Raw genomic sequence first — 27416 nt, 5'->3', positions numbered from 1 at the left:
ATGTAGGATTGTTACAATAACATAACCACCAAATCTTAAAATTTTAATAATAGTGGCACTGGATGTGGAGAACACATGTAAAACTGGTGTATACTGAAGTGCACATTTTTAGAAAGTTTAAAGTATAATTTGGCTTCATCTTGAAAAGCAGTTCAATGATATAGCTGCAGTTTCCTTACTAAAGTGCCAATTCTATTTTTATAAATTCTCATTAAAAATTTTTGCAAATTCTTCTTGATCATATTTTACCCATGATCATCTTACTGTTATGATTCTGATATAATTATCCATCATTCTACATGGCAAAATGTTCATGTCCAATTTTTAAAGCAAATCACTTTTTTTTTTAAAGAAAGTACCAAAAATTCAGTAGGTTTGGATACAAAATTACAAAGACACCTAACGACAGAGCTAAAAGCATGTAAACAAAGTGGAACAACAACAACAGCAAATGCCAAGACAGGAAAAACAGAATACGTCTCAGAATGGCGAAAGAAGGTGGCTCAGCTGGGAGGTAAGTATTAAACCAAGTTTTTAAAATGCAAGTGTATACACAAAAATAAGCTCAAAATGGACTAAAGACCTAAATGTAAGGCCAGAAACTATCAAACGCTTAGAGGAAAACATAGGCAGAACACTCTATGACATAAATCACAGCAAGATCCTTTTTGACCCATCTCCTAGAGAAATGGAAATAAAAACAAAATAAACAAATGGGACCTAATGAATCAAAGCTTTTGCACAGCAAAGGAAACCATAAACAAGACCAAAAGACAACCCTCAGAATGGGAGAAAATATTTGCAAATGAAGCAACTGACAAAGGATTAATCTCCAAAATTTATAAGCAGCTAATGCAGCTTAATAACAAAAAAACAAACAACCCAATCCAAAAATGGGCAGAAGACCTAAATAGACATTTCTCCAAAGAAGATGTACAGACCGCCAACAAGCACATGAAAGAATGCTCAACATCATTAATCATTAGAGAAATGCAAATCAAAACTACAATGAGATATCATCTCACACCAGTCAGAATGGCCATCATCAAAAAATCTAGAAACAATAAATGCTGGAGAGGGTGTGGAGAAAAGGGTACCCTCTTGCACTGTTGGTGGGAATGTAAATTGATACAGCCACTGTGGAGAACAGTATGGAGGTTCCTTAAAAAACTAAAAATAGAACTACCATATGACCCAGCAATCCCAATACTGGGCATACACCCTGAGATAACCGTAATTCAAAAAGAGTCATGTACCAAAATGTTCATTGCGGCTCTATTTACAATAGCCCAGAGATGGAAACAACCTAAGTGTCCATCATCGGATGAATGGATAAAGAAGATGTGGCACATATATACAATGGAATATTACTCAGCCATAAAAAGAAACGAAATTGAGCTATTTGTAATGAGGTGGATAGACCTAGAGTCTGTCATACAGAGTGAAGTAAGTCAGAAAGAGAAAGACAAATACCGTATGCTAGCACATACATATGGAATTTAAGAAAAAAAAATGTCATGAAGAACCTAGGGGTAAGACAAACCTACTAGAGAATGGACTTGAGGATATGGGGAGGGGGAAGGGTAAGCTGTGACAAAGCGAGAGAGAGGTATGGACATATATACACTACCAAACGTAAGGTAGATAGCTAATGGGAAACACCCGCATAGCACAGGGATATCAGCTCGGTGCTTTGTGACCGCCTGGAGGGGTGGGATCGGGAGGGTGGGAGGGAGGGAGACTCAAGAGGGAAGAGATATGGGAACATATGTATATGTATAACTGATTCACTTTGTTTTAAAGCAGAAACTAACACACCATTGTAAAGCAATTATACTCCAATAAAGATGTAAAAAAAATACAAGTGTAAATAATTTTGGAGAAGTGAGCAGAGACTGATATTGATTCTCAGTTGTCAAAATACCGGCAAGTGAAATTTATTTATGCATAATAAGGAAATGTTTAGTGGTGAAAACATTCTGGATTTTTTAATGTATCCCTACTAATTAAATTTTGTACCTTGAAAGCTGAGCTGTCCAGTTTGGTAGCCACTAGCCACAAGTGGCTATTTAAATTTAAATTAATTAAAAATAAATAAAAATTAAAATTTAGTTTCTCATTTGCACTAGCCACATTTCAAGTCCTCAGAGCCACAGTAGACATTGGACACAGAAACAGAACATTTCCAACATGGCAGAGAGTTCTGTTGAACAAAGCTGTGATCTGTCAGAAGAGCCATAATGAATTATGAATATTATTCATCTGGAAGCTTACCATAACTATTTGCCATGAGCTACTTCTAGAGGCAAGATGTACACTTAGATAAAACAAGAGTCAAAATTCTTTATTGCCTTTTTCTTCCCCCTCAAGAAATACACTTCCTTGGAATATTATTATCTACCAGCACCTAAGAAATGCAATAGCTTATTGTGAAAAATATATAGGCAGCAACTTTTGCCTTGGTATAACATTTCAGATGCTGAATCACTAGGCATAATTTTCTCACCATGATTGAGCAGAACAGCTGAGAAAAATAAAGGATTTTGTCTGCTTTATGTAATAGTATAACCCAGAGCACACTCAGACAGAGATAATCTTTTATAATGGGTTTGGCAGGCATTTCTTTAACATGTTGGGGTGGGGGAAATAACCTTTATTACAGTTCTTTAAGGTTTTGAATTATAAAACATGTTTAATACAGGCATTTGTTTATTTTCATTTAAATTTAAAAACTGCATTCTTTTCTGATCAGCCTTAGAAACATAATAATAATAAAATAGATAAAAATCATTACATATTTATTCCAGAACATAAAACAGAGAAAATGATTGGGTGTTATCCAATTCTTTTATGAGCTAAACATAGCTCCAACACTATAATCTAATAAAGATGTGACACGGAAAAAAAATTTAGACAGACCTAACTTATGAATGTTAGACACAAAATAAATAAAGTGCTAGCAAATCTAGTTCAAAATACACTAAAACTTTAACCCATTGAAATCAAGGAGAATTTACCTTAGACTGGAAAGCTGACAATACGAGAAAGCATTAATAAAATAACCATATCAATTGATTAAATAAGAAAAATCATATGATCCTCTCAGTAGATGCTAAAAGGCCACCAGGTGAAATTCAACATCCATTTATATTCTTAATAAAAACATATTACTATATAAAATTAAAATAAACACGATGAGTGTCTATTCCAAATAAAAAGTCAGTTAAACATACTAAAGATACATTATTTATCATTATTAAATATTTCATATTTTATGCCATTTTTAGCCAATGTAATGAAGTATGAAACAGAAATAAGAGAAATAAATAGTAGAAAGGCAAGCACAAGAATTTTGTGATGCTTTCCAGATTAAGTAATTCCACAGCAGGGCAATTAAAAAGAACTAACTCATAGTTATTTCTTAATAAAAGAATGCAGAGTAAATATTAACCCTGCAGAAGTCAATATATTTCTATGAAATTGTCAAAATCCAGTTAGCATACATGTAAAATAAACCTGTTCCCAAGTGAAATTTTTAATGAGTGATGTGCATGATCTTTATAAGGAAAACTGTAATCTTTAGTGAAAGATATAAATGGAGACAAATAAATGGGGAAAACATGTTCTTTCATGGGAAAAATAAATAGTATGAGGATCTTACTTTTTTCAAATTAACTTATAATTCTGATGCAATTCCAATTAAAACATTATTTTTGGAGCCCTAGAGATTCATAGAAAAAAATGAAAATATAAAAGATATTTAATCTGATAATAAAATGCATCAGATAATAAATGACATTACTATCAGATAATTAAATACATCACTATGGTTTAAAACAATGCCTTTGACTAATCTGCCCGACCCCCACCCCCCACCCCCGCACTACTAATAGGAAACAAAGTTCCCTAAAACCTTTGGGCCATCCTGAAGCTGGGTCTTGGTAGGCATAGATTTCGTCTCCTTTTTCTTTTTCCCCGTGGTCTGCCATCTGGTGGCCTCAATTAGCAACTACGTTTTCACTGCTGCAAGATGCCTAGGGTTGGCTGTTACCCTTTAGTTTACACTTGTTCTAGTTAGCCAAAGAATTAGAGTTGAGTGCCTGAGTCAAAGGGCACTAAATGACATCTTCCAATCTTACGTAAAAGAACTCTATATAAAATGACATAATGGGTTTGGAAAAAACGTTGGTAATTGTTGAAGCATGGTGTTTCTTTGGTGTATGTGCAAATCTGTATAATAGAAAGATAAAAAGAAACAAAACAAATATTGCTTTCGGGGCTTCACTTGGTGGCACGGTGGGTAAGACTCCGTGCTCCCAATGCGGGGGGCCCAGGTTCGATCCCTGGTCAGGGAACTAGATCCGCATGCATGCCGCAACTTAGAGTTTGCATGCCACACACAACTAAGGAACTCACATGCCACAACTAAGGAGCGGGTGAGCCGCATCTAAGGAGCCCGCCTGCCGCAACTAAGACCCGGAGCAACCAAATTAAAAAATAAATAAATAAAAGAGTAATATTCTTTAAAAAAATTATTGCTTTCACAAACATAAATGGCCAATTAATATATGAAACATCATCAGCCTCATTAACAATTAAACATTGGTAAATTAAAACAAGAAAATTTTTTTTTACCTTTCAGATTAAAAAAAAATCACTAAAACACTAACGTTTCTGGTGCTGAAAAGGTGTGAAATATAAACACAATCTTTTGGTGAGAGTGTCAGTTTGTATTGCCTTTTGGAGGGCAATCTGGTAATACTGATGGAAAATTTTATTGTTCCAAAAATGTTTCATATCCTTACACCCAGAATTCTAATTCTCTTTTATGAAATGACTTGGCAAGAATGCAAAAATACATGTACATTGATGTTTAATGTAGCAATGTTTATAAGAGCAAAATATTATAAATGAATAAGATATTCATTTTAAAAAGGTACATCTAGGGATTCCCTGGTGGCCCAAGTGGTTAAGAATCCGCCTGCCAATGCAGGGGACACGTGTTCGAGCCCTGGTCCGGGAGGATCCCGTGTGCCGCAGAACAACTAAGCCCGTGAGCCACAACTACTGAGCCCGCGAGCCACAACTACTGAAGCCCACGTGCCTGGAGCCCGTGCTCTGCAACAAAAGAAGCCACCGCAATAAGCCCACGCACCGCAAGAAAGAGTAGCCCCCACTTGCCTCAACTAGAGAAAGCCCGCACGCAGCAACAAAGACCCAAAGCAGCCAAAAATAATAACTAAAAATAAAATAATTTATTAAAAAAAAGGTACATCTGTATAATGGAATACCATGCATCCATTTGAAAGAACAATTTCTTTGTATTAATACTGAAAGATCCTTGGAAAATGAAGTAAAAGCAAGTTAGACAAATGGGAATGGCCTCATTTTGCTTAAAGAAGATAATAATATATGTCAATAGGCACATTAAAAAAATCTGGAGGCCGATAACCAAACAATCACAGTGACTTTTTTTTAGGTGGTAGGAAAAATAGAAGACTTTCACTTTCTTCATTGTGTAGTTCTATACCGTTTGAGTTTTTTTCAATATACATATACAATCATCCTTTGGTATCCATGGGGGATTGGTTCAGGACCCCTGTGGATATCAAAATGTGTGGATGCTCAAGTCTCTTATGAAAAATTGCATAGTATTTGCAGTATTTGTATATAACCTATACATATCCCCCTTTATTTTAAATCATCTCCAGATTACTCCTAATACCTAATGCAATGTAAATGCTATGAAAATAGTTGCCAGTGTGGCAAATTCAAGTTTTGCTTTTTGGAACTTTCTGGAATTTTTTTTCAAGTACTTTTGATCCACATTTGGTTGAATCTGAGGAAGCAGAACCCGTGGATATGAAGGGCTGACCATATGACTTTTCCAACAGAAGGAGTAATAAAGATAACATTTAAAAATGAATAGATAAAAGAGTGTTCCCCTGCCATCCTTAAAAAATATTCCATTTTTAAGCCCGCTTCCCTACTGCCTCTGACATCAGGATGGTTCCCAGTCAGGGTATCTGATTCCACCTCTTCTGAAGGTGGAAGAGGCTTCTGTCATCCTTTTTTGCTTGAGAGACTTGATCTCAATGTTCTGGGCTCCAAATATGAACCTTGAAATTTTCTTTATCATCTTTCCCAGATATTCAAAACGGGACTAAAGCAAATAGGACACTCACTGGCTTCCTTACTATGCCAGAAGCCCAAACTATCAAGTTTATCAAGTCCAAACTAGTGGCCTCCACAGTGGGTCCACAAAATTATCCATTGGCACTCAGGGAAAAAGTATTAGAATTTCAACCTATATATTTTTATCTCATCCTTTGTTAATTTCAATTTTCAACTTTTGTTTTTTTTAATTATACAGTATACAATTGTTTATATTCATATATGTATATGTACAGGTCCATAAGTCATTAGTAAATATATATTCAAATATTAAGAGGAGTATTCAAAATTTTTTTTACTGATGAAGTATCTGGTCAAAAAAATTTAGAGGCCATTTAATTTAGGCTATAGCTGCTTTTAAGAGAGAGAACTAAAAGCAGATCTAAGATGCATATAAACATGTTCTATAAATTAGTCATCCTCCCCAAAGTCACTAATATAGTAGTTAAAAGAAAAAGAGAAAATAGATAAGAAAACACAATGGAAGACAAATCCAAGAGTCAATTTAGCACATAATCCAAGGTAGAAGGGAAGAGAAGAAAGTAATATAGCAAAATTATCTACATATACACAAATAAGACAATGAAAAAACCTAATGACCAAAGAAACGGAGGTGAAAGAAAAAGAGTAATTCACACAAAGATCCTGAACATTTAGAGATGAAATGAAAATAAGCAAACTATCATACAGTTGGAATTTATAATGTACCGTATCTGGAGCTCTTGGTTTCTAGCATGGTGCTTGGCACACAGTATGCACTCAATGAGTAAAGAAAGGATTCTAAGCCATGCCATTTCACACCAAATGTATGTGCTGAGTCACAATCTGAAAAGTCATTGTATTTTCATTTCTTTGCTGTTATTTTAAATCAAGTTGTTGAACATTTTATAGATTATGAGCAATAAGACATTGAAAAGGGAATGGAAATTCTGTGATGCTACATCTGCAAATGCAATAAAAATCTAAGGATTCACTGGATAATTTGAAGATATGGCAGGTAATTATTTATTTGCCAACCCATGGAAACCTCCTCCATCCCTTTGCTGTTATATAAACCAAATAATCAAGACTATTTGGAAAGAAACTATAATTTAGAACTTCTAAAAAGTCTTTCTGTAGCCAGAATAAAAGCAATTTAGAGGATTAAAGCAGTGACCTTTTTTCCCTTCTTTACTTGAAAGCTGAATTCATACCATTTGAAGTAGTAATTAGGTAGTTCATTAGAGCTGTTTTATATGTTCTATAAATTACATATGAAAATGACACTTCTGTTGCATTGGTATTTTTAAGCTTATTGCTAATAATAACTTTAAGCCATCTGATCTAGACTGCAAGCATATTTTGCTAAAGTTAAAAAACCCCCACTCTGCCAGTAAAAACCCCACCTTTACTGTCTCCCGCAGGAACAGAAAAGAGAAATGGATTGTTTTCAGGCGAATATGAGGCTCTATGTACTCCAGTCATAATTCACATGTTCATCAAATACTCATTGTGGGTCTCTTAGGGCAAACCATTGTGTTGGAGTTGGAGATACATTTGTGAAATTAAAGAATTTATGTCCTCTGGAATTTACAATCATTTCTCTAGTCCTCCCCTGACTAAATTAGCAATCTCCCAAGTATCTGAGATATATTTGTGCATTTGTAGGGACATGTAGACTCATGGATATAAAACAATAATAAAAGGGATAAGAATTAGCATTTAACCATGATGATTGCAGAATGCACAATACTTCCTCTTAAAACAAAACCAAACTCCATAGGTACATGTCTTTAAAAACTGCTTGCTGTATGATTTACCAATTCCACTTTCAGGAATTCATTTTCACAAAGTGGTAAAGATTAGGTGCAAAGATTTAGTTACAAGGATGCATTTATTTTTAAAACAGTGCAAGAAACAGCCTAGGTAAATACGGAATTGTTTAAATAAATTGTATTATGTTCACACAAAGGAAATGAATTGCTTGTGTACCGCTAAAATTTGTATGTTGAAATCTTAACCCCTAAAGTGATGATATTAGGAAGTGGGGGTCTTTGGTAGGTGATTAGGTCATGAGGAGCCTTCATAAATGGGATTAGTGTCCTTATAAAGAGACCGTGGTGAACTCCCTTACCTCTACCACCTGGGAGGACACAGAGAGATGATGGATGAATCAGGAAGTGGGCCTTCACCAAATCAGCTGACTCCTTGATCTTGGATTTCTCAGCCTCCAGAACTGTGAAAAAGAAATTTCTGTTGTTTATAAGCCCCCTAGACTATGGTATTCTGTCACAGCAGCCCAAGCTAAGACACTAGGTAACATTAAAAGGGGTCATGTAAACATGGAAAACCTTCTGTGATATATATCATAAAATTAAAATTGGAGGTTACCTTGTTGCTTAAGTGTCAAGTACAGAGAAGTGCAAGCCCTGACTTTGTGCTGACCCCAGGCAAGAAATGTGACCTCATACAGTCTCAGTTTTCCCACCTGTTATGGGCTGAATCATGTCCCCCAACATTCATATGTTGAAGTTCTAACCACAGTACCTAAAAATTTGACTGCATTTGGAGAGGGGGCCTTAAAAGGGATTATTAAGTTAAAATGAGCTCATTAGGGTGGGCCCTAATCCAATACGACTATGTAGGGAAGGAGAAAACCTTTCTTCTACTCTCTTAGGTTTAGTCATTGGGGCCTATGAATTAAACTGACGAAAGTCAGATTGATGGGAGAGAAGGCATACAATTTTATTAATATTTACAACTTTATATGCATGGAGGCTTCACCAAAAAGAAGTGAAAAAAGTCAAAGAGCAGAGAGACTTGTGGGCTTACGTACCATTTTAACAAAGGGTAATAAACTGTGGAGAAGTGACTAGACAAAGGAAAGAGGACTTGGGCTTCTAGGGCTGACAAATTGTGCGGAAGTGACTTGTAAATACATGGGGAAGAAGTGGTTAAGATATCTTTGAATGGAAGACAAGGGTTATTTTAGTAGAGTCTGTTTATGCAGACTCATCCCAGAATTGACTCCTCCTCTCCAGTGATGAGTGTTCTCCTCGCCTCTGCCTGGTACAGGGAAAGTAAGTAGGTTTCTCATGGGAAATTTATGTCCTGTTTTATGCAGATGGAGGAGAGCAGAGAGCTATTTCTGCATCTGCTGTTTCTCAGCTGCCTTCAGCTCAAAATAACCAATATGCCAAAGTGGCATATTTTAGGGTGTCACATTCTGATCCCCTTCAACTGATGTCCTTATAAGAGGAGGAAATTTGGACACAGACAGGTAAAGAGGGAAGTCCATGTGAACACAGTGAGAAGGCAGCATCTAGACACCAGGAAGAGAGGCCTTAGAAGAAACCAAACCTCCTGACACCTTGAAGTCAGCCTTCTAGTCTCCAGAACTATGAGAAAATAAAATTCTGTTGCTCAAGCTATTAAAATCAGAAACAAAGGGAGACTGGCTTTGAAAATTCCCTTAGCTAATAAAAAGAGTTGTCATACAAACAAGGCTTAATTTAGTTTGTTGTGTGAGACCTACTTGACCTGGGTCATTTCTTGTTTACGCCTCTGGAAATCATAAGTGAAACTTGAACTGTTCCCCAAGGTTGATATCAGGGAATCACTGACAAATTCCCTATTGTTTAAGAAAATTCTAATATTATAACCAATCATTGTAAAGAATAAACGGTCACTGCTTTCTCATTACATAAGCTGCTTTATAATAATATACCCCTGAGCCTCATTCCATGTTTTGGTTTAAGAGCTCCTGGTCTGCAAATTGTCTTTTTGATGTGTGCACAATAAACTTTAACTAATTACTACTTTGGTGATTCACTGGTTTTACTTTGACTATTTCTTAGCCTTTGACAAAGCCACCCAGTCTGTGGTACTTTGCTACAGCCGTCCTAGCAAACTAATACACATCATCCGTAAGATGGGGGAAATCTTAATAGCATCTTTACTTAGCTCTTAAGGTTGTCCTGAGTCAAACATGTAAATTTCTTTGTAAACTATGAACTACTACACAAATGTAAGTAGTTGCTATTCACGTGGTCCCTGAAAAATCTGGAGGAATGTAATTATCTTGTTAAGACTGAACTTTATAACCCTTTAGTAAGGCAGAGATCCAGTTCCCATACAGGGATGGGGAGAAGCAAGAGATTTCAGTAGGAATGCAGTAAAGAACGTAACTGACTTGTCAGTGAAGAGAGACAAAATAAAGAGAATGCAAGCTGTTAAAAAAGAATCTAAATTACATATAATAATAGCTAACATGTATTGAGCATTTACTAACTTACCAAGCATGGTCCCAAGTAATTTTTATGTGTTCTCTAATTAACCTCTTATCAACACCATGGTAAAAGTACTGTAGATATGTGTGTGTGTGTGTATGCTTACATGGGTATGTATGTTATCTATTTCAGTCTTTTCTGTTACAACAAACAACTTCAATGTGAACATTTGTTCATACATAGCAGCTAAAGTGGTCAAAATGAGAAGTTGTGATTTTTCAAGAGAGGACCATGCTTTGTAGCACTGCAAAACATGAAAAACACTACCTGGCTGAACAAAGTGCTATATGGTAAAATGCACAACGCACACCCACCTTGTTTTCTTATTCTTCCTCCAGAGCATCCCACATGCATTGCCCTAAGAGTGTGTGCACTGTTCTTTTGAGTTTATTTCATAATAAGCATATTGAATATATTATATTAAATCTGTATGAGAATCCTTCTTATAAAGGTCCCAAGTACTGAATAAAAAGAAAATCCTTTCATTTGAGGAGAAAATTGAAATAATTCAATGTTTTGAAATAAATGAGAAAACTTGCAGGCCTGAGGGAATTCACATTGGCCACATTGAAGAATGATGCTGAGAAAATAAACGAAAGAAGAGCTTGTGCATTCCAGTTATTATCTGCTTCCAGTGGAATTGGAAAGCACTCCCAAGAGACTAAAGATAAAGACCCTAAGGCCAGGTAATGCTGAGTGCAGTTGGATAGCACTTGGTGGCCTTCGCGCTCATTAGAAACCTGACAAGTAACTTCCTTATGAAGAAAGGAAACTGGCAGAAAAGGAGTATTTCTCTTTTAAGCTGGTTTAGAAGACAGAAAAGGAGAACAAGAAGCCACAGTAATCCCCTTCTGGTGTCACAATATTTTAGCTCCAAAATGATGATGTCCTTCTCTCCTTTTACCTCTTCTCAGTAACTCAAAACCCCCCACACTTACCACACCCATTTCCAGTAAGTGGTACCTGGAGCATGGCTATCCACTAAGGAAGATAACTTATCGGCTATCATTTACATAAAAAATGTAAAACTTCTATATGGCAAAAGACACAGTGAACTAAAAGACAAATTACAAACATGTCACTGCAACATGTGACAGAGTTAAAATTCTTATACTAATGTATAAAAAGCTCTTTCAAATCAATAAGAAAAATAAATCCCAAGAAGAAATGGTCAAAAGGTATGAAAAAGTAACATAGAAAGAAACACAAAGGCTAATCAATATGAAATAAAGCTCAAATTCAAATTTAAAAATGCAAATTAAAACTATGTATCATCTTTAACCTAGTGGATTGGTAAAGATATTTTTCAAAAAGGCTTTTAAAAATAGGTTCGGTAATCTTTCCTTTGGGAATTTATTCAAAGTAAATAATGAGACTAGAGTTGAAAAACATGTGCAAGTATGTTCATTACAGAATTGTTTATAAATTTGAGAAATCGAAGTAATTTAACCTAGCTATTGAGAACTGGTCACACAAATCAAAGTATATATAGTCTTTCATTTAGCAAATCTGGTAGAATCTATCCTTTGGAATAGTCAATAAACCAACAGTTCTTAGAGACACACAGATGTTCATTTTAGCAGTTTGTAGAAGGGAAAAATGGCATGGTATATCCACACCACGGAGGGAAAAAAACCCCTGCACACTAATGACATCTATGCATCCAAGTAAGATACTGTGTGTATATACAAGAAATAAAAATAACGAAACGGTATTTTATTGAATACCATGTAGCTATACAGAAATGATAGTTTTATGTTTATATGAAAAGATGACCAAATATTAAGTGAACAGTTTCATAACTGTACATACAATATGACCCCATTTATGTAAATACATATAAGGTTGTTTGAAAATATTTTGGGATGCCAAGTACCCTGACAATGACCTTTGAAGACCCATTCCACAAATAACCCCAATCTAAAAGTAGAGTTGGTGTTACTTAACAAAAGGGTTGGTTACCTAGACATTTATTTAAAGGAACATTTACTTTGATTTTGCTCTTGAAAAGGTCAATTCTAGTTATTTGTATCTGCGCAGTAAAGTTTAAAGGCCCGCCTTCTGCTACAGGATGCAAACTGACTGCAGAGCGAATCAGCAAGTCTTACAGAGCTACTTTGCTCAGGTTTGTATTTTCAAACAACCTTTTAATTGCAAACGTTTCTGGGCCAGCGGGTCTGAAAATGTTCGGGACTGAGTGGTGGGGATACAACCGTGTACTGAAGTCTTTAAAATTTTCAGTCATAGTCCAGTTGCGATTCGCCTTCCCAGCGCCATTTCTAAGCCTTGGTCTCACGCATTTATCTAGCGGGAACTCTGAGATTCTTTCCAGGACTTCCAGCCAATGGCTACACTCCTGCTCTCTGCCCCAGCAGCTCCGGGCCAATGGGCTGAAGGCTACCTTTCGACTCAATACTGTTCCTTTCCAGCCAATCGGAAGAGTTCTTCAAATACCTCTCTCCAGGACGCGCTAGCTCCGCGGAAGCTGGCTTCACTTCCGGGCGGCTTCTAGGGGCGGCTACGCGGGTTGCCATAGCGACCGTTTTACGTTAACTGGTTTGTAGCTTTCATCCAGGTGACTGCGAGACTGCGGGGGCAACTTGTCTTCCCATTTCCTCTCGGTTCCCTGCGGCCGAAACGCCTTCCAGGCTCCGGGGGTCTGGCCTAGGCTTCCGCGGCGGCCCTCGAGGGCGGAATGGCTGCGGAAGAAGAGGACGAGGTGGAATGGGTAGTGGAGAGCATCGCGGGGTTTCTGAGGGGCCCGGACTGGTCCATCCCCATCTTGGACTTTGTGGAGCAGAAATGTGAAGGTAAAATTCAGATCCCGAATCGTCAATCCTTTCTCACCTCTCTCACACCAACAGCCTCTCCACAAACTGCCTTTCATCTCCCCGGTCTCCACTCCTGTCTGCCAGGTTTAGAGCTGGTTTTTAGGATGTGTTGCTGTCACTGCGCCGGTCCTTTCCTTCACGGAAATGAAAACGAGGACCGAGATACCTTTTCCCCTGGGCCCAAGCACACATCCGAAAAACATCAGACTTTAATCCTATGTTGGGTCTCTCACCCCATCCTGCACCTTTCTGCCCTGGGCAGGTGCACTGTTTGTGTGGGTTTCTTCGACAACTTCCCCAGTGACTTGGGAGGGGAGACGTCAGTTTGCTTCTGAGTTCCTTCTGATCCCAACAGTTGACCGAAAAGTGGGTGGGCGAGGGGTGTGTGATTACTCCAGCAGGCCCAGAGCCGGTGATCTCGGTGGCCTGTATTCCCTTTTTTGAGTTCTCTGACTCTCGGTTATACCAAAAATGGAGGGTATCTTACAACAAATGAGTTATGTAACCGTGTCATAACATTTCCTGTGAGGAAAGGATACCTCTAGGTTCTGATCAGTTCACGCTTTGGAGTCCTGCATTCAGTTCTTAGAGACAAATTGGAGCCCATTCATGGAAAAGGAACCACAAACGATGTCATATGAATAATTCCAGGCTGTTGTTGCAGTTGTTTAGCTGGCCAAGACTTTAAGGGTAGTCATATCCATTAATCGTTTGAACATCTGTCTTATGTTGGAGGGATTAGACTTGTTTTTGTAAGCTTCAGTGAGATAGAGCTAGGGTCAGTGGGTACAAGCTAGAGGGGAACAAATTTCTGTGAAGGAAGTACTTCATAACAGAGAGTATCCCAGATAAATTAGCCTGCCTCAGGAGGTAATGAGTTCCCCAGCCACTAGCAGTGTTTGAATGAATCTGACAACAACTTAATGGAGTTATTATAGAGGGGAATTCAACTATCAAATGGTTGGTTATCCTGGATGATCTTTTAAGAGTCCTTTCAGCCCTAAGATTCCATGAAGCCGGTAAAGAGGAAATTTACTTTGACCACTGAATCTTTTCATTACATTCTCATTGCCATGAGCAAAATTCAAATAGTATTTATTAAGTATTGTTCTTACAGGTAATTTTTAAAATAAGTTCAAAATAACTTTTATTTCTGCTCTTTTTAAGAATTTAAAATGCTATTATGAGACTTATGAAGCATGTGGTGGTATTCTGACCTCCTTTAGGAGAAAAAGGAAATTATGTCACCTTTTGATTCCATTTACCCTACTGAATGAAACTAAATGCTGAAATGGAAAAAAAAAAAATAAAGCATCGTTCCTTTTATCCCCAGATGTCAAAAGTGGCTGCATCTCAGTTGTAACACACCTGATTGTGTAATTTTACAGGGAAACAGTAATCCTCAGCCTTATAAACATGTAATGTAGTAATTTGGCTTCAAAATTAACTGAAAACAGCTTTAGTAGCTGCTACATTGCATGTATGCCCAGTGTTATATAGAGCAGATGCCAGGAGAAATGGAAGTAACATCCCAGTGACACTTGAAATAATAATGTTTATATTTCACTGACTTTGGGTTGTCAATGTGCTATTCATCACCTCAGATAATTTAAAAATTAGTTTTGTACTACTCTGTAATATCAGCCTTTATTTCAAAATGTATTGAGTGTCGTTCGGCCAGAAGCTGAGGATAGAAAGATGAATAAAACAAATCCTTGTGCTTGAGAAGTTTGCAATTTGGCAGGTAAATGGAATTTAAATGTAAATTGGCAGGTGTTATAATAAGGGTAGGCACATGGTGCTGTGTATTTTAAGAGTTCAGAGGAAGTACTCTAACTAGCCTAGGAGTTGGGAGTGGGTAGCAGATCATGGAAAATGTGCCACTTGCAATATTTTGGAGAATGGTTGGGAGAAGGGGGGCCGGGTAAAGGCAAGGAGATCTAAGGGCTTGAGCAAAGGCATGGGTTTTTTTTGTCTTTTTGTGTTACATTTGTCAGTATTCCAAGTAATTGTGTATTGTTAAGAGTGCAAAGTTTGGGTTTTGGAGTGGTGGGAGTTGAGATTTGGGATCCAGTCTTGGAGGGTTTTGTCTGGTCTTCTAAGTATTTTGGATTTATTCTCTAGGCAAAGAGCAGTAATTGAAGAGTTTTAAATAGAAAATTACAGAAGTTAGTTTTGCATTTTAGAAAGATCATTTGGGGGGAATATTATAAAAAGGGGGTTTATTGCTTATAATTCATGAGTTTGTCTTCTTTCCTTAATCACATTGTAGCTTCTTGAGGGAATATATATCTTTCTAATCTACATTGTTTCACACATATGATCATTCAGTAAACATTTGTTTTTATTTATTTTTATTTCATTATTGATTTATATGTAATAAAGAAGGCCGAGTAACTTTCAGTAAAATTTGGATGAGCAAAGTTCCAGTATGATAAAATAATCTGGAACCTGTTGTAAAAGGAATTATTTAAAAACTATCAACAATAATGTTCCATTTAAAGTTTATAAAGAAACTGTTGCCTTATATTCTTGATTGAAAAGTAGCAAATTAGTGTTCATCTTCCATATGAAGTAGATTTTAAGTAGGAAAAAAAACTTGTTTACAACTAACACTACACACACACACACACACACACACACACACACACACACACACACACACACACACACACACACACACACACACACACACACATCTTTTTTTAATCCCAAGAATTTAAAGCAGAAGAGCTGGTTTATAAGACTGAGAGTTCTATTTGTAAGACAACTAGAGTGGACTTTGATATTTGCATTAATGAAATGACTTGTTTTTTTACACTATGCAATATTTTTCTTTTAAATTTAGTTTTTGATGATGAAGAAGAAAGCAAATTGACCTATACGGAGATTCATCAGGAGTACAAAGAACTAGTGAGTATTTTTTTACCTGATTTTAAATGTAATTAGAATAATGTTAATTCAAGATGTTCTGAATTTTAAAAATGGATTTTTCCATTAAAATTCTTTAATTAAAAAATTCCAATCTACCCTAATAGTACTACCAGTTGCATTAGACTCCAAGCGTTCTCTGTGCATCTCAATCAATCCTTATGACTGTAGAATGTAAGAAATAGATTTAGGACAACTATTTTAAGGGATCTTGCATCCGGTATTTAAATTTTATTCTTATTCTTCTGCTGATACATCCAGGGGAGTGTTAATTATTAATTTAGCCATGTTGTCTTGAGATTTTAAGGAATGCCTCTGGGTAGCAGAAGAGTTATACCACAACAAACTTCATAATTGTGACTTCAGTGATTTCTGGGAGAGTAAATAAAATTTTATTTGATTCTCTGCAAAAATTTTCACTGTTTGTTTTTTCGGTGAAAGACATTGTCACTGCCATATAATATAATTTTATGTAGATTAATAATTGCAAGCAAGCATTTGATTATAGTTTCCTAACTCAATGTAAAATTTGGAATTTTTCTATGTAAATTACAAAAAAAAATTAAACTTTCTATTTTTAGGTTGAAAAGCTGTTAGAAAGTTACCTTAAAGAAATTGGAATTAATGAAGATCAATTTCAAGAAGCATGCACTTCTCCTCTTGCAAAGACCCATACATCACAGGTTTTTTTTTTTTTTATTCTGCTAATATATACTTTTAACAAAAATGCTCAGATGTCACTTAAATTTGCTATGTTTGATTGTCAAAGTATAATATTCTAGACATTGTAAGAGTGAAAAGCCAATTTGTCACATATGGGTTCTTTTTTATAACAACCTTGAGAAATGATCATTTGAGACATAATGAACTGATGCTATTAAAAAGGAACTTTCTGAACTCAGGACTATACTAGATCACAAGCTTTATGCAAACTACTGTTTTATTTATATAGATCTCGGACAATTTTGCAGTTGCCCGGTTTCTAATCTTAGCAGATACATAGCGCACAGTTCCTCGGCTTCCTTCTCTTAGAACTAATTTTATTGTCTCATTAGTTCTGCAGTGCTGGATTGAAGTAGGTCTTATGTGTATTTATAACTAATATTTACTGACGGCTCATGCTAGCTGCTGTTTTTTGTTTTTTTTTAAAACATTTTTCATTTTCACCAAGGTCTGTCTTTATTTATTCTTGGCTGCATTGGGTCTTCGTTGCTGCGTGTGGGCTTTCTCTAGTTGCGGTGAGCGGGGGCTGCTCTTCGTTGTGGTGTGTGGGCTTCTCATTGTGATGGCTTCTCTTGTTGTGGAGCATGGGATCTAGGCGCACAGGCTTCAGTAGTTGTGACATGCAGGCTCAGTAGTTGTGGCTCGCAGACTCTAGAGCACAGGCTCAGTAGTTGTGACATGCGGGCTTAGCTGCTCTGTGGCATGTAGGATCTTCCCAGACCAGGGATCGAACCCGTGTCCCCTGCATTGGCAGGCGGATTCTTAACCACTGCACCACCAGGGAAGTCCCTAGCTGCTGTTTTAAGCAATTGGCATGTATTATCTCATTGAATCTTCCTGACAATCCTTAAGAAATTGGTACTATTTTACTTCCATTTAGAAATGAGAAAACTAATGCACAGATATATTAAGGAACTAGTGCAAAGTCCACAGCCAAGTAACAAAGCCAGGATACCAGCCCAGGCGCTCCAAGTGAGAGCCCTTGCTCAGAGATTGAGTATAGGGGTATGTTACTACCAAATATAGTTTACCAAATAAACTATAATTCCTTATAGTTTAGTGAGGATTGTCTATGATGTGACCTGAAATTATTATTTTCAACCTTCTCCTGCTGTCGTTCTCCAACACATTACATACTCTAGTAGTTCTGGCCACTTGCTCTTGTAAGCATCCATGTGCCTGGCTTTGCTCATGGTAGTCCCTTAACCTGGAATGTTCAGCTCCCACCTCCTCCTCCCTCCATCCTTTCCTTAGCCAGAGAAATCCATCTCATCATCAGGGTGTGCTGAAATGCAACTTTCCTGATCCCTCTAGTCAGACTAGCACGCATTCTACCTCACTGAGCACTCTTACATTTTCAATTCAATTCGACTGCCTTGAATTATAGTTTCTTACACATCTGTTTGACTTGAAGAATTTATTGAAAATTATTAACTAGTATTTAAATTTAAGGCATTGGTATTTGTTTTTATTTTCCTTGTTTTCCAGGAATATTTTCTGCTTAGGTTAATATTTGTCAGCCTCTTAATTAAATTATTATGAATGAATCTGAATTACTTTGTGAAAAAAGATGTTCATAGTAATAGTAGTCACATCCGTCTTTTGTTTTCATTATCAGGATAACTTTAATTTATTTTTGAATGAAGATGTTCAGAATTTTAAAATACTGTTTTCAGATCAATAGTAACACATCCTTCTCTTTTGCTGAGTTATACAACACCTTTTGATTTGGAGTTGATTGGTAGTACAGCCTTGTTGTGTACAAGGAGGCAAGCCTTTTGACACAGACAGACCTGGATTTGAGTCCCAGATCTTTTGTTTATTTTCATTTACCACGGGCAAAGTTGTTTTACAGTTTTCCTTATCCATTCTGATTCTCAGTTTCTATATCTATAAAATAGGAATAGTATCTACTTTGAAAGGTTTTTGTGAAATTTGAGCGAAAATGTTCATAAATGTTCATAAAGCATTTAGCACAATACCTGACACATATAAGGTGGTCTATAAATGGAAGCACCTCTTAATTAAAGGTAGCTTTTTTGGTGGTTGATTAGCAGGGTGCTAATTAGGCCAGGGTCATGTGTTCAATCCCCATGTGGACTAGTTAGCTTTATTCTCTTCTGGAGCAAACTCTTAGCCCCGGATTCTGAAGGCAACATGATTGAATCAGCACAAGGCCATCACTGTTAATCAGAAAAACAGCCCAAAGCATGCTATTTACTGCTTTGCAGCAATAATCTAATCTTTGTAAATAAAGGTCAGAATGCTGATTCCATTATGCTAATATAGGGTGCCTAAGAATGAATTCAAGAAACCAATTGCTTGCCTAGAGTAGTTTAGGAGGTACTTTTCATTTTGTTTTGGTTTGGTTTGATTTTGATTTTTTAGAACAGCTGCCAGCTCCCCTCTCATTGATTGTACTGCTAAAGCCGACTTGCAAAATTCTTTTCACCTGGTTTGGTCATTGTTAGCCCTAGACCAGTGGTCCTGGCATACTCTTTGTGTATTAAAATCAGCAGTAGTAAAGAGTGCATCAGATGAAGACCTCTAGTTTAAAAACAACAAAAACAACAACTACCATCTCTCTTTCTTTTCTTGCTTTCTTGGTTTTCCTCCCTCCCTCCTTCCTTCCTTCCTTCCTTCCTTCCTTCCTTCCTTCCTTCCTTCCTTCCTTCCTTCCTTTCTTTCTCTTTCTTTCCTTTCTTTTCTCTCTCTCCATTTCTTTCTTTCTCTCTCTCTCCCTTCCTTCCTCCCTTCCCTGCTCTGTGCAGCATGCAGGATCATACCTCCCCCACCAGGGATGGAACCCGTGCCCCCTCTAGTGGAAGCACAGAGTTTTAACCACTGGACCACCAGGGAAGTCCCAACAAAAAGCTTTTTAAGAGCATGTTTTCCTGTCATATATGTGTGGCTTCTCAAAAAATGCTCATGAATTAGGATATCTTTCTACAGAGTTCAGAAAAATATAATAATATATAAATATTGAGATACTTATTATTTCAATTGTGTTCAGTTGATTTTCTAATTTTATGCTGTTTTTCAGTTGAAGCAGACAAAAATGCTTCTTTCATTGCTTGTGATTTTTTTTTTGGTGAGGATAGAGCTCATCATTGATTTCTGTGTATTGCAAGAGCCAGGGATGACTATATGGCAAGAGACAAAGTGTTTTTTGCTTTTGTTTTTTATTTGATTTGCTTTGACTTTTATAAGGTAGAAATTAACACTTTCACAAAATTTGTCCTCTAATAATATTAATTTGGGAAAATTATCCTTTTTTCCCAATAACTTGTATCATTGAAAAGATTATGTGGTATAACTTTATAACTATATGTGGTATAATTTTCTTTTTCTAAAAATACACACAAGAGGGCTTCCCTGGTGGCGCAGTGGTTGGGAGTCCGCCTGCCGATGCAGGGGACGCGGGTTCGTGCCCCGGTCCGGGAGGATCCCACATGCCGCGGAGCGGCTGGGCCCGTGAGCCGTGGCCGCTGGGCCTGCGCGTCCGGAGCCTGTGCTCCGCAACGGGAGAGGCCACAGCAGTGAGAGGCCTGCATACCACAAAAAAAAAAAAAAAAATACACACAAGATAATTAACAATATCTGTGGGACTTCTAGTAAGATTTTAAAAAATTAATAGACTATTTTTTAGAGCAGTTTTATGTTTATAGAAAATTGAGCAGTTAATGTAGTGTCCCTTTTTATTAACATCTTTCATTAGTGTAGTATATATTTTTTCTTTTTTTAAATTGAAGTATAGTTAGTGTAGTGTATTTGTTGATGAGCCAATACTGATATGTTATTATTAAGTAAAGTCCACAGTTTATATTAGGGTTCACTCTTTGTGTTGTACAGTTCCATGGATTTTGCCAAATATATAATATCATATATCCGTCATTACAGTATCATACAAAATAGTTTCACTGCCTTAAAAATCCCCTGTGTTCCACATATTCATCTTTTCCATCCTTGCACCAAACCTCTGGCAACTGCTGTTCATTTTACTGTTTCTCTAGTTTTGCTTTTTTCAGAATGTTATATAATTGGCATCATACAGTATGTAACCTTTTCAGACTTCTTTCAGTAAGCAATATGAATTTAAGTTTTTTTCATAGTTTGATAGTTCATTTCTTCTTATTGCTGAATAATATTCTATTATATGGTTGTACCACCATTTGTTTATCCAGTAACCTTTTGAAGGATATTTTGTGGCTTCCAGTCTTTGGCAATTATGAATAAAGTCACTATAAATATTCATATTCAGGCTTTTGCATGGACATAATATTTTCACCTCATTTGTGTAAATACCTAGGAGCAAGATTGCTGGATCATGTGTTAAGATTAACTTTAGCTTTGTAGGAAACTGCCAAACTCTCTTCTAAAGTAGCTGTATCATTTTGCATTTTCACCAGCAATGAGTGGGAGTTCCTGTTGCTCCATGTCTTCAGTAACACTGGTATTGTCAGTTTTTTGGATTTTAGCCATTCTAATAGATATGTAGTGGTATCTCATTGTTTTCTTCTACCCATTTTTAAATTGAGTTGTTTGTTTTCTAATTGTTGAGTTGTAAGAGTTCTTTGTATATTTTTGATACAAATCTCCTTTATCAGATATGCGTTTTGCAAATGTTTCACAAAATATTCTTTTGTGGCTTTTCTCTTTATTCTGTTAACAATGTCTTTCACAGAGCAGAAGTTTTTTATTTTAATGAAGTTCGATTTATTGATTTTCTTTCATTGTTTGTGCTTTTGGTGTTATATCTTAAGAAATCATTGCCAAAAGCCAAGGTTATCTAGATTTGCTCTATGCTATCTTTTAGAAGTTTTATGATTTTGTTTTTTACATTTAAATCTATGATCCATTTTGAGTTAATTTTTTGTGAAAGGTGTAAGGTCAGTGTTTAGGGTTTTTTTGTTTGTTTTTTTTTTTTTTGCAGTACGTGGGCCTCTCTTTGTTGTGGTCTCTCCCGTTGCAGAGCACAGGCTCCGGACCTCAGCAGCCATGGCTCATGGGCCCAGCCGCTCTGCGGCATGTGGGATCTTCCCGGACCAGGGCACGAACCCGTGTCCCCTGCATCGGCAGGTGGACTCTCAACCATTGTGCCACCAGGGAAGCCCTCCCGCATTTCTTAGATGGGTTAAGAACACTGTTTGAGAAGCCCTGCATTACAACTTTAAGGATCAGCTCAGACACTGACTTGCTGATAGCTCTAGTTGACACACTGCCTTCAAGTGTTTGTTGATGAGGATAGAGTACTTGATATTACTAATAAGAAGTCTAAGAAGGCCAGAACAATGTTATGTGGTGGTGTAATCGCATAAGGGAGCCCTGGCAGACCAGACATAACTACTCTAATACAGAGGCTGGCTGCAGTTGTCTTTAATACTGATCACTGGGCTGCAACTTTTGTTTTGTTTTGTTTTGAAGATTTTTTTCATGTGGACCACTTTTAAAGTCTTATTGAATGCGTTACAATATTGCTTCTGTTTTATGTTTTGGTTTTCTGGCCACCAGGCATGTGAGATCTTAGCTACCCGACCAGGGATCCAACCCGCACCCCCTGCAGTGGAAGGCGAAGTCTTAACCAGTGGACTGCCAGGGAAGTCCCTGGGCTGCAACTTTCAGTTAAACATAGATGAAACCTATTTGTCATCCCCTGCCCTGGGCCTTTTGAACAGTATATGTGAATTTAAAGGAAAAGAAACTTTCCGTCTTTTTTTCCTGCAGTTGACTCCTTATAAATGTCACAGAGAGCTGCTTTCACACTTTATTATTTTGTTTTGCTGTACTGCTTTTGTCTAGGATGTGAGCTGGTTGCTGCAGGAAGGACTCCTTCCTCTCTGTTTAGAGCTCTTTGATGGAACATTTGTTGAGGTGTGTCTTTGACATTATTGCTGCTGCGTACCTGGTAAACAGTAGCACATCCTCGGTTACCTCTGCTTGATTCCTGTGGTCAGCTTTTCCATGAATGTCATGTAAAGCTTGAAATAAGATTTGAGTAAGGTGAATAATATCTGAGTGTTTTCTTTTGGCTTTTCATGCATTTCAATTTTATGCTACTTCTTACTGATTAGCTTGAGAATTTGTTTGCTTTTCGATATAACAATAGTTCTCTGCAGCTAAGAGAGTGTTAATTTGGGTACTCTAGGTAGATACCTTTATTGTTTTTTCTTAATTTATTACACTTCTGTTTCATCCAGAAAAAGATTTCTTATCATAATTTCTAACTCTATTGCTTCCATAAAACTTTCTGCCTATAGGACTACTACAGTTGTGTTCTCACATTACTCTACCACATTATGCTTGTTTTCCAGACTTCATTTTTCTTTTTTGGCATTTAATCTTATTTAATTTGGTAATTTTATTAATTCAAGGATTATTTTGTAGTTACTGATTTATCACCAAAGAGTAAATTTCAGGTTGACAGAGGCTAAACCAAATAGATATCATCATTTTGGCTGAAAAACAGATCCAGATACTGCAGTGGTAACTTTAAAAAGTAAGCCCAATTCAGGTGTTGTTTTTCCGAGTTGCTCAGCACTGGCTCATTTGGAAAACGTATCACTGTCTGCCTTAGCTTCCTGGAGGGTAGGGACGGAGGGGTTGGGAGAGTCAGCTTCTTGAGAACCTACTTTAAAGGCTTTTAGAATAAAATCTTAAAATTATCCTTTTGAGTCATCTAGTCATAAATAACAATGCAGCATTCTTGAATTAATGCACTTTTTGCAGTAGAAATGATTTGAGTGTTTGGGAAATAGTTTTAAAACTTGAATCTTCGTTTAACTTCCTGACTTCTTTTCACAGGCCATTTTGCAACCTGTACTGGCAGCAGAAGATTTTACTATCTTTAAAGCAATGATGGTCCAGAAAAACATTGAAATGCAGCTGCAAGCCATTCGAATAATTCAAGAGAGAAATGGTAAAAGATTGAATTTAGAAATCTAAGTGCTAAATGCATTTTTTTTGGTGGCAGTTTTAACTAATATGGTCTTGATGTAGCTGCCTTGTATAAATTTATTTCAAGTTTGAAAGTCTATGGCTGACTTAAGAGATACAAGAGTGCAGACTTCCTGATCACTGAGTGGTTGACATCTCAAAGAAAGCAGACCAGAATTTGATTTAATGTTTTAGGTTTCAGAGAGCTTGATTTTTCTGCCCAGCCACTGCATTTGTGAAATTCAGCATTTTTGAGTGGTCACAGTTACAGTTACTGTCGAGAGAAGGTGACTACTCTTCTTCTGGCTTTATAGGAGACAGTGGTTCTCAAGCTCTTGGAAGCAGTTGGAGGGCTTGTTGAAACACATGTGGCTGTCTCCCCATTTCTGATTCAGTAGGTCTGGGGTAGGGCCTAATACTTCGCATTTTTAGCAAGTTCCTAGCTGATGCTAAAGCTGCTGGTCCTGGGCCCGCACTGAGAACTACTGTTCTAGGGCAATGGGCAGATAGGATTACCCCACCATCAGGTGGAAGAAAAAGCAGAACTCAAAGCCCTTGGTAACTACCTTTAGCTTTATTTTTTCCTTAACTCTGCCTAAACTCACGTTCTTTCTAGCTCTTCCTGCTTTTCTTCCCTTCCTGTGCACTTGAACTATATTTGACATCTTGACTCAGAACATCAGAGTTTCTAACCATACTTCTTGTTTTTGTACTATCTGATTTTCACGCCAGGTGCTTATCTCAGTTTCCCATTTCTGACTCCGATGACCTTCATACCTGTGTATTCCTTTGCTTAATAGATTGCCACTGATATTCCTTACTATGCCAAACTCTAATGGTTTGGCAGCAGGGCCTTTTTTTGGCTTGTTTCTTGAAGATATGGGAGCTATAGTTTAGTTGTACTGTTTGCTTTTAAGGGTCTGGAGCATGCAACAATAGGGCTTCTGTTGTTACAGGGCAAACATTAGAATGTTGCAGGGCCTTTGTTGTGGGTTCTACTCTCATTTGTCTGATATGTGTAAAGACTATATCCTTTAGAGCCAACCACCATCAAAACTATTCCCTAAAATCCTAAATTCATTTCACAGCAGGTAAGACAGCTGTTGTCTGTGGTTTGGAGACGGCACCACCCTAACCCTGAACGATGCATGACACCGTGCTGTTGTTTTGGTATAAATAAGTTTGGAAAACAGTCTCTTTTTCTTTGTTTCTCTACCATAGTTAGCTTCATAAAATCCTTTTCTCTTGTGTTTTCCTGCAGCTATGCTTTATTCTGACCTATGGGATAATTTGAATAATTATTTCATGTTATTTAAAATTATTTTAGGGGGATCAGTTTTGATAAAAGAAATAGTGAACTTGATATTGGTACTCTATAGTTTTCAATTTAACCAGAAACATTTAGTTTTTTTTTTTTTTTTTGGCATTACGCGGGCCTCTCACTGTTGTGGCCTCTCCCGGCGGCATGTGGGATCTTCCCGGACCGGGGCACGAACCCGTGTCCCCTGCATCGGCAGTCAGATTCTCAACCAGGGAAGCCCCAACATTTAGATTTTAATTAAAAGAGAACAGGTACACATAGCTTGTATCAGCTGGGTGCCTCAGGCTGCCATTAGCAGAATACCTCAGTGAAAATGGCCTAAGCAATAGGAAATTATCATCTCAATTGAACAAGAAGTCCAGAGGAAGGGAGGGAAGAAAGGTCCAGGGTTGGTTAATTTGGTGGCTCAGTGATGTTATTAAGGACTCTGACACGTTTCCTCTTTATACTCTGCTATTCTCAGGATCTTCTCTCATGATTGCACTCTGGCTGCATCGAATGCAGACTTTAATATCTCATGAAGAAAAGGGATGTTTCTTCCTGTACATCTTTTTTTGCTAGCAAGACAACACTTTCATGGAAGCCCCCTAGGAGTTTTCCCCTTAGGTCCTATTGGTCAGGATTGGGGTGACATGCCTTTCTAAACCCTCTGGCAGGGGGAATGAGACCATTGCAATTGGCTTGAATCATGAGTCACTCTTGTGGGGTGGGGTAGGGCCCTGCCTCTAAGTACTTGGCTGCCTGGTAACTGCACACATGTGGCTTATATTAGCAAGGAAGGACGAGGGGAATGATGTGGAATAATGCTGCTGTCAAACCACAGGGTGTGACAGTTTGCTTACATTTAAACATAGACTAATACTTAGTTCTGCCATGAATTTTTAATACTTGTATTTAAGAATTTCACTTAACATAAATCCAGAGGAAAGTACCTTAGAGCAACGTTGATTGCACTCAAAACTGCAGACTGTTTATGTGAGAAAAATTCAAAGGCTCTCTGGATTCTGGTTGTACCTCATCAAAGAATTTGGGGAAGATGCAAATCAGAGCATTATTTTGATGGTTTTGTTACCGAGTCTAAGCTTGTACTGCTTGCTGCACGACAGGCCAGTAATCGAGAGACAAGTTGTTGGGCTAGTGCCCCAAAGAACCATCTTGCCTGAGTTAGAATTCAGGCTCATTTTATACTAAAAGGGGAGGGAGTAAAGTCAAACCTTTTCTGGTTCCCATCAGCTTCTGGAGGGGATGTGTTAATTTCTTCCTCCCTGTAGTCATTCACAGATGGGCTTGGTCAGAATGTTTCCTGTGAGCTAAACAAAGCTATTTTAGCTTAATGCTCATTGCCTGGGAAGCAGGGTTCCCAGAGATGGGCCATTATGTATAATTTAAGTTTATAGGCAACATCCCTTTAGTGATTAACTTGTAATAGAATATAAAAGTGTCTTCCTTATTACAGTTTTGAGGTATTGCATACTGTTGTTTTAGTCTTCCCTTAGTTTTTAAAATTTTCCATAAAAGGTGAATAGGAGAATACTAATTGTATAGCTTTTGACTGAGGAAAAATGCACTTAAGACCAATTTTCTGGTTGTGATACTATACTATAGTTTTGTAAATGTAACCCTTGGGGGAAACTGGGTAAAGAGTGCATAGCATCTCTCTGTATTGTTTCTTACAACTGCGTGTGAATCTGCAGTTATATCAAAATGACAAGTTTACTTTACAATGCATTTAAACATCAGGGGATTAGAATAATAAAGCTACTTTAATTTAGAGCAGATCCAAAATCCCGTAGTCATATATGGATAAAGAAATGGAAGGTAAAAATTAGGGGACATGCTGTTAATGTTTTGGGAATATAATAATTATAGATAAAAACAGAACACTTATTACCAGTCTACCTGCTTATCAGGAAGATATAGGTAATAAAGTAAATGAAACCAATGCTTAAAATTGCTTGCCATGAATTACTATTTGCCTTGGGCCAAAGTTGGTGCTGCCCTGGTTTATAGTTATTAGCCCAATATTTGAATAGAAGCTCTGAGGGCAGAGGTTGTTTTATTCATCTTTATATTCCCCTTAAGTGCTTAGCACCATGCTTTTCTGCATGTAGTAAGCGGGGCCCTTTTCAGTAGCATTTGTTTTAGTATGAATGAAGAGGATTAACATACTGTTTCAATTAATGACGTAGTTTATATTTTGTTTTGTAAACTCTTTTCCCATTTAAGGAATACTTT

At 37.1% G+C, this 27416-nt stretch overlaps 1 protein-coding gene across 2 annotated transcripts in view; it reads left to right on the top strand.

The window, feature by feature from the left end:
* Nucleotides 1-12969: 12969 nt before the first annotated feature.
* Nucleotides 12970-27416, top strand: part of CFAP36 (cilia and flagella associated protein 36) — a 35138-nt gene continuing 20691 nt past the window's right edge. The window contains exons 1-4 of one of the 2 annotated variants that reach the window (XM_060170124.1): nt 12970-13252; nt 16122-16186; nt 16786-16887; nt 23729-23843. In XM_060170124.1, the coding sequence (XP_060026107.1) occupies nt 13138-13252; nt 16122-16186; nt 16786-16887; nt 23729-23843 (397 nt within the window). In that variant the 5' untranslated portion in view covers nt 12970-13137. The remainder of the gene's footprint in view (nt 13253-16121; nt 16187-16785; nt 16888-23728; nt 23844-27416) is intronic. The other variant, XM_060170125.1, reaches the window with a different exon arrangement.

Source organism: Lagenorhynchus albirostris, chromosome 13 (genome assembly GCF_949774975.1).
Source record: "Lagenorhynchus albirostris chromosome 13, mLagAlb1.1, whole genome shotgun sequence".
In the NCBI taxonomy this organism is placed as follows: Eukaryota; Metazoa; Chordata; class Mammalia; order Artiodactyla; family Delphinidae; genus Lagenorhynchus; species Lagenorhynchus albirostris.
This window is presented reverse-complemented; position numbering and strand designations above follow the sequence as displayed.